The sequence below is a fragment of the Hakea prostrata genome, chromosome 6 (genome assembly GCF_041222555.1).
Source record: "Hakea prostrata isolate BN-2017 chromosome 6, UWA_Hpros_2, whole genome shotgun sequence".
Classification (NCBI taxonomy): Eukaryota; Viridiplantae; Streptophyta; class Magnoliopsida; order Proteales; family Proteaceae; genus Hakea; species Hakea prostrata.
The window spans coordinates 11,936,470-11,944,150 of NC_142605.1; the positions used below are offsets into that span (position 1 = coordinate 11,936,470).

General features: G+C 39.5%; 1 protein-coding gene across 1 annotated transcript; it reads right to left on the reverse strand.

Moving 5' to 3' along the window:
• Positions 1-6,247: 6,247 nt before the first annotated feature.
• LOC149012249 (uncharacterized) lies at positions 6,248-7,423 on the reverse strand. The gene is made up of 3 exons (XM_089159693.1): positions 6,900-7,423; positions 6,640-6,812; positions 6,248-6,546 (listed from the first exon to the last, which is right to left on the reverse strand). Exons 1-3 carry the CDS (start codon positions 7,356-7,358, stop codon positions 6,453-6,455), a joined length of 726 nt encoding a protein of 241 aa, XP_089015819.1. The 5' UTR covers positions 7,359-7,423; the 3' UTR covers positions 6,248-6,452.
• Positions 7,424-7,681: the final 258 nt, after the last annotated feature.

Here is a 7,681-nt window from a genome sequence, read left to right on the forward strand (position 1 = left end):
AGCTAACCCTCTTACCAAACCAATAGCCAATGATGTTTTTATTTCTCATGTAAGATCCTTGGGCTTGCGTAGATTGTGACTTACTTTTGTACTGAAACTTTCTTATTATTGAGTAATATGAGTTCATTCCAACATTTATTTTTCACTTTTTGTGTGATTGTGTTAACTCCGCCAGTGTTTTGCTATAGGTCCCAAGCCCGGGTAAAGGAGGAGGGTTGGTGCGTCAGGTCGGCAGCCGGCACCGGAAAAAATCTAGCCAAACCTTTTTTCATGGATTCGACCTTATATGATAAAAGCTATGCTAGGGCGTTCCCCGACAAAAGAAGCGACGCGCTACACTATGGCCCGGGTGTAGTGATAAGTGGGCAAGGGTTAGCTAGGGCGTCCCCTGTAAGCGACGCGTCGCATCGGCGCTCGGATGCGGTGATAAGTAGGCAAGGGTTCCCGCGCCGTGGACGAGTGCGGGTAAAGAAGCTAGTCCATAAGCGTAGGATTAGATTGGCATCTTGGAACATAGGATCTCTAACTGGTAAGAGCTTAGAATTGATAGATGTTATGAGGAGAAGAAGGATTAATGTAGCTTGCATTCAAGAGACTAGATGGAGGGGTAAAAAAGCCAAAGAGTTGGATGACTTTAAACTTTGGTATACTGGGGATAAAACAAATAAAAATGGAGTGGGTATAATAGTGGATAAAGATTTAAAAAATGATGTTGTGGATGTTAAAAGAGTGGGTGATAGGATTATTGCTATCAAGCTTGTAATGGAGAAAGAGTTCGTAAATATAATTTGTGCATATGCACCTCAAGTAGGACTAGATGAAAGTCTAAAGCTAGAATTTTGGGAAAATATGGGTGGATTACTGCAAGGAATTCATCAAGGAGAAAAGATTATCATAGGAGGTGATTTAAATGGACATATTGGAAAAGATCAAAGAGGATATGAGAGTGTTCATGGAGGTTATGGTTTTGGAGAAAGGAATGACGAGGGGATTTCAATTTTGGATTTTGCTACTGCTTTTGATCTATCTATTATAAATACTTACTTCAAAAAGAGAGATGAGCATTTAATTACTTTCAAAAGTGGACAGCATAGAAGCCAAATAGATTTCTTCCTAACTAGAAGGACTGATAGATTGTTGTGCAAGAATTGCAAGGTGATACCGGGGGAAAGCTTAACTGCACAACATAGACTTGTGGTCTTGGATATGTGCTTAGTCCCAAGAACACATAAAAGGTCCAAGGTAAACTATCCCAGAATAAGATGGTGGAATTTGAAAGGAGAGTACTCTAAATCCTTCATTAATGAAGTAGTCAAACAAGGAAAATGGGATTTTAAAGGGGATACCAATGCAATGTGGAATGAAATAGCTATGTGTATTAAGAAAGTGGCTAAAGATGTTCTAGGTGAATCAAAAGGAAAGATCCATTCTTATAGAGAGACGTGGTGGTGGGATAGTGAGGTTCAAGCTGCCATTAGGAATAAAAAAGCTAGTTTTAAGACATGGCAAAGAACTAAGGATGTTGAGGATCTTCAAAGGTATAGGTTAGATAGAAATGAAGCTAAGAAAATTGCAGGAAAAGCAAGGGAAAGGAAGTATGAAGAGTTATACAATAAGTTGGGCACAAAGGAAGGGGGAAAATCTGTTTATAAGATAGCTAAGATGAGGGATAGGAAGAGAAGAGATCTTGACCATGTTAGATGTATTAAAAATGGAGATGGTAAAGTATTAGTTTGTGAGGAGGATATTAAGAAAAGATGGGAAACCTATTTCTCTAGTTTACTAAATGAGCATTCTTCAAGCACTTATGTTTCGGACGATTACACTTTTCACCAAGGCACTGGTGTCCGAACTTATATACGTAGAATTTCGATGTCCGAAGTAAAAGAAGCTTTAAGGAGGATGAAACTCGGCAAGACACAAGGTCCTGATGAAATCCCAATTGAAGTATGGAAGAGCTTAGGAACACATGGACTAGTTTAGTTGACTAAGTTGTTTAATAAGATTATGAGCACCGGGAAAATGCCAGATGATTGGAGGAGAAGTGTTGTGGTTCCAATTTACAAAAATAAAGGAGATATTCAAAGTTGTAATAACTATAGAGGCACTAAATTGATGAGCCATACGATGAAATTATGGGAGAGAATAATTGAAACCCGGTTGAGACACTTAACTACAGTTACGGAGAACCAATTTGGGTTTATGCCGGGAAGATCTACAACGGAGGCTATTTACTTAATTAGGAGACTTATGGAAAGGTATAGAGAATGTAGGAAAGACCTTCATATGGTATTTATTGACCTAGAAAAAGCTTATGATAGAGTCCCTAGAGCGTTAATTTGGCAAGTACTAGAGAAAAGAAGTGTTGCAAGTAAATATGTAGATATAGTTAAGGATATGTATGATGGTTCGGTGACTAGTGTTAGAACAGTGGGGGGACAAAGTAATGAATTCCCGATAACAGTTTGGCTACATCAAGGGTCAACTTTAAGCCCATATCTATTTGCACTGGTAATGGATGAATTAACCAAAGACATTCAAGATGAGGTCCCCTGGTGTATGCTTTTTGCGGATGATATTGTGTTGATTGATGAGACCCAAGTGGGGATTAATGCCAAATTAGAATCATGGAGAGTAGCTTTGGAATCAAAAGGCTTTAAACTTAGTAGATCGAAGACAGAATATCTAGTTTGTAACTTTAGTCATGATTGGGCAGATGATGAAGTGGTGATACTTGACGATAAAGAGATTCCTCAGAGTGATTGTTTTAGGTACCTAGGTTCAATCATAAGTAAAAGAGGTGATTTAGAAGATGAGGTTTCCCAAAGAATTAAAATAGGGTGGATGAAGTGGAGAGGTGCATCCGGGGTCTTATGTGATCGGCGTATTCCATTAAAGCTTAAAGGAAAATTTTATAGGACCGTTGTCCGACCAGCTATGATGTACGGTGCAGAGTGTTGGGCTGGTTAAAAGAATCATATAGATAAACTCAATGTAGCAGAAATGAGGATGCTAAGATGGATGAGTGGCAAAACTAGGATGGATAAGATAAGAAACTATCATATTAGAGTTGGTCTGGGAGTTGCTCCCATAAGTGATAAGCTTAGAGAAAGTCGTTTGAGGTGGCACGGCCACGTTCAACGGAGACCTATAAATGCTCCTGTTCGGAGAAGTGATATAATCCATATTGAAGGAACTAGAAGAGCTAGGGGTAGACCTAAGATAACCTTAGGAGAAGTGGTGAGAAAGGATATGTATAGCTTAGGCCTTGTATCTAGCATGGCCTTGAACAGAACCGATTGGAGGGCAAGAATCCATTTAGCCAACCCCATTTAGTTGGGAAAAGGCTTATTGTTGTTGTTGTTGTTGTTGTTTGTGTGATTGTGTTCTTCTAGCATAAAACAAGATATGTCAATAGGCAAGAGAATGGTTTGCTCACACGAGCATTCACCTCTAGCGCCATGGAGGCGAGCAGAGATGAGACGGATTGTAAATGATTTTGTGTAGATCAATTCATAATCAGGATGTCGCCTTGATTTGGAATCAAGATGAGTTCTCTATTGTGAAGAGAATCGACATGAATGTTCCCACTATTCATGTTGCCTATAGGAGCCAGGTGTGAGTACTTTATGTGGCGCTAGGGTGGCGATAATAAAGAAACTTGGGTTAGGCGCTAAAGGTTGCGACTAAACTAAGACTTATATGGTGTTGAGAGGGACATACATTCTATTGAGTGTAGAATGCTCCACCATAGCACGTATATCATACTATGTGTGCTTAGTGATCATTGGAAATGAGAAGATGGATCCCTGATCCTTTCATTGTGTGAAACCTGGACCTTATGGTCCATTAGTGTTCTTAGTAACTTTTCACGACATCATGAAACGAAGGGCTGATGTGGTTACTTTGGGGGTGTTACCTATGATCATGATTGATTCAACCTAAAGGGGCATTACCAGGAAAGGAGTCAATCCTAGTGTAGTGATGGTCTGGGGCGAAAGGAAAGGTTTGGTTCAACTGCACCCTAAAAGTGTTTGCTGGCGCAAATTGTATGGGTTACAGTAGTAAACATTTTAAGGACAAGAAAGTGATCTCTCAGAGGGATCGAGATACCTTTAGTTTGGTAAGTTTGAATAAACCTAGGACATTGTGGTATAATAATACTTATTTGATGTGTTTCTTTGAGTGATATGTCATTCCTAGCATAAGGGAAGGTTTTAGTTTGGGGCTCACGCTTGCAGGTATATCACTTGTCGCGTAACCCATTTTGCCAGCATGACTTGTGGATGTTAGTGTCTGGGACACAAATGGTCTATGCATCTAGGATACATAGCAGAGAGATCAATATATGTATATCTAGGATATACATGTGTGTGATAGAGAGATGGAATGTGTATATCTGGGATATACATATGTGTTTGGGACACACTGTAACAAAGAAATTAACACTGGCCCTTGTGTAAGTGGGAAATGTTGGGATTTATTAATTATTTTATTAATAAATTATATGCCCAATGGCAGATCTGAAAAATCATTTTTAGACGGTTACAGAATATAGGGTTATATATTTGTAACCACCGCATCACTGAAGAGATACAAGATTATTCATGCGTGAGATTTTTTTCTAGTTCCCATCTCTCTTCTTCTCTCCAGGAAACGCAGAAAGGGTTTACTTCCCTTTGCTTTAGATCTCCTTACCATTCTTTCCACATGGCATTTGGATTGTGAAATTTATTCCATTTCCTATTGATTGTTGAATCACACCGATGGAGCTTTAGTGGAGGATGAAGTTTATTCCCTTTCCTATTGACTGTTGAATCACACTGATGGAGCTTTAGTGGAGGAACGAGGACGTGGAATCCAGAATAATTCCGCTGCAGATATTCTATATTTAGGAAAGCGAATCCAGATAAGTTTTTTTTTTTATAGTTAATTAAAAATAGTAATATAACTTGACAAAATTATAAATAAGTAGGGGTGTCAAAACCTAACCCGAACCGTTAAAACCGAACCGAACCGGCCCGTTATAGCCCAAATCGGCCCGCACCGAAGCTTAATGGGCTGTGTTTGGGCTGAACAACCTCAGCCAGCAATGGTTCGGGCTGGGCCGGGCTAGCCCGTGTGTGGCCCGCTAGCCCAAACCGTTTGGCCCGAAACCAGCCCGAACCTGAACCAACCCGTTAAACCCGTTATAAATAAATAAAATAAAATAAATATAAATGTAAAAGCCAAGAAAACCTCCAAGTTTCTATTAGTTTTCTTAATTGTTTTGCTTTGGAATATTCAAACAACAAGCCTATCAAAGCCTTCGCCATTTGGAAGATAGGTTTAGTAAATGTTTAGCAAATGTATTATCATTTGAAAATCTTTTAATGCTTTATTTTGATCCATTTTTACAAGTGTTAAGCAGGAAAAGGAGAATAGGCAAATACAACCCACTAAAATTCATCAAGATGCTAGATTTCTTTTGTATATTAGTTCTATAATTTTTACTTCTTTGTAGAAAAAGAGTTTTTGGTTTTAAACACTCAACACAAGAGATTTGAAGAGAACTTAATGCTTATATGTGTTTACATGCTCTTGATAAATTCCACACATCAACAAAGTACTCAAAATATACCGCTAGTAAACCCAAACCCAAACCGTTAGTAAACCCAATTTGAAACCGTTAGCCCAAACCGTTAGTCAGCCCGAACCCAAACCGCACCGCCCAAAACCGGCCCGAAGCTGGTTATTTTCTTAATGGGCCGTGTTTGGGCTGAGTGCTTTTCAGCCCGAAACCGTTGACACCCTATAAATAAGTAAAGAGATAACTCCAATATTATTTTTTGAAATTTTGAAAAAATATATAAATGTCACATCATCATAAACTACGAACTTAATGGCAATGAGGCATTAGTAATTTGACAAAATTAAAGATTAAATTAAAAATTTTAAAAAGTATAAGAGATAACTTGCAGTATCCATGAAGTTTTCTCAATTTTAAAAAACATTAAAAGTCAGATCCTACTTATTAGTTCCAAAATTTTAAACATTCCTTAATGGCGGCTAATGGTCATCGCTCCAATGGTGGGAAACCCCTCCAGGTAAGTACAGAGTCATTTGATCTAACTACTCCACCATATAATCTAGAATCCTTGCTTATGAATTCTTCTTCCAAGAGCCCAGAAATCGAAAATGCCAGAAAACTCCCGGGCTTGAACCAAAAGAGAAGAGAAGGTGATAAGTTCATGGAAAGACAGAGCAGTGATTTGCATCGTCTTTTATTAGTAAATCTGAAAAACTTACAAAACTTGACATGCTTACTGGGTCGCTCTGTTGCTCAATTCTCTCTTTCTCCCTAATTTAAACTGAGTAATCAAAAAGGTGTTAGTTAATCTAGGGAAAACGGTGGTGGACTAATTACAGGCGTGTAGTCGGAGAGAAAGAAAGAAGGAAACAGATCAAAGTCATCAAAAAGCCTCCACCAACGCTGCTTCTGTTCCAATTTGTTCTTCGTCTTCTTCTGCATCCCAAAGGAAGCTCGCATATGATCCCATCACATAGCTGCAATCAACAATAAACGACAACAAAAGTTACTATCAAATTGAAAGGCGTTTTGTTCTCCTCTGTTATTTGGAGTAACCTTTCTGTACGTACCAATCATTGGGAGAGGCTTGAGCTGCCAGTTCAAAGTAAGAGTTGGCTCTTGCTTCATCTCTATGCGTTTCCCAGATCAATTTTCCATAAAGCGACAGAACTTCACCGTCTCCTTTACTCGCTAATATCGCTCTTTCATAGTACTCTTCAGCTCTCCCTGTATCTTTCTCTACCTATCAAATAGAACAATCAAACATCAAATCTAATACCAGAGACTATAAATCAATGAAATCTCACAGGAACTTATGCTCGATAAGTACCTGATGCAAGTACTGTCCATAATTCCTTAAAAGAAGTGGATCTCCAGGATTTGCCTTCAACAATTTCTGATAATGATCACCGATCTTGCTCTGATCTGCACCACCACCACCACCACCGGAGCCTCTATTCCCGCCGGCGACCTTTTTACCTTTTCCGGCACCACCGCCGATGAAATCCAACTCTTCTTCCTCTTCTTCTTCCGGAATCGTCGTCGGAAAAGAACGAGTCCTGCCTGTGTCTTTCTTTTTAAGTGAACGTATAAAGTCAGATTCCGATTTCACACGTCGTATACTCCTGGAAGCTTCGTCCTTGATCTGCAGATGCAGAGACGGCGGTGATGGAGAAGAAGACGACTTGCCTTCGCCAGAAAAAAGTGAAGAAGCGACGGAGACAGAGATCCTCGGTGAACCAGGGACCATGGACGGTGACGAACAGGTCCTGACAAGAACAGCTTTCATGGTGAATCCGTGAGAGAAGACAGACTGAAAGAAGAGAGAGAAGGCCTTGGGAGCTTTAAGAGGAAACCGCGGGCCAAGTAGTTGTGGTTGGAAGGCCTTGCGTTTATATAGGTGCGAGAACGCCGTTAACAATAATAATTAATAAGATGAGAGAGAGAGAGGAAAAAAAAGACAACGCCGTTAATCAAAATGACGAGCGTTAGGTGACGGTGTGTTTCAGCGCAGTACGGTCGCGTCCATTTAATCAAAGTGTGTTTCAACTTTCAACGAAGGATTAAGATTTCGATCTCGAATTCAGCTACAACGTGGTTCGCGATTGATTG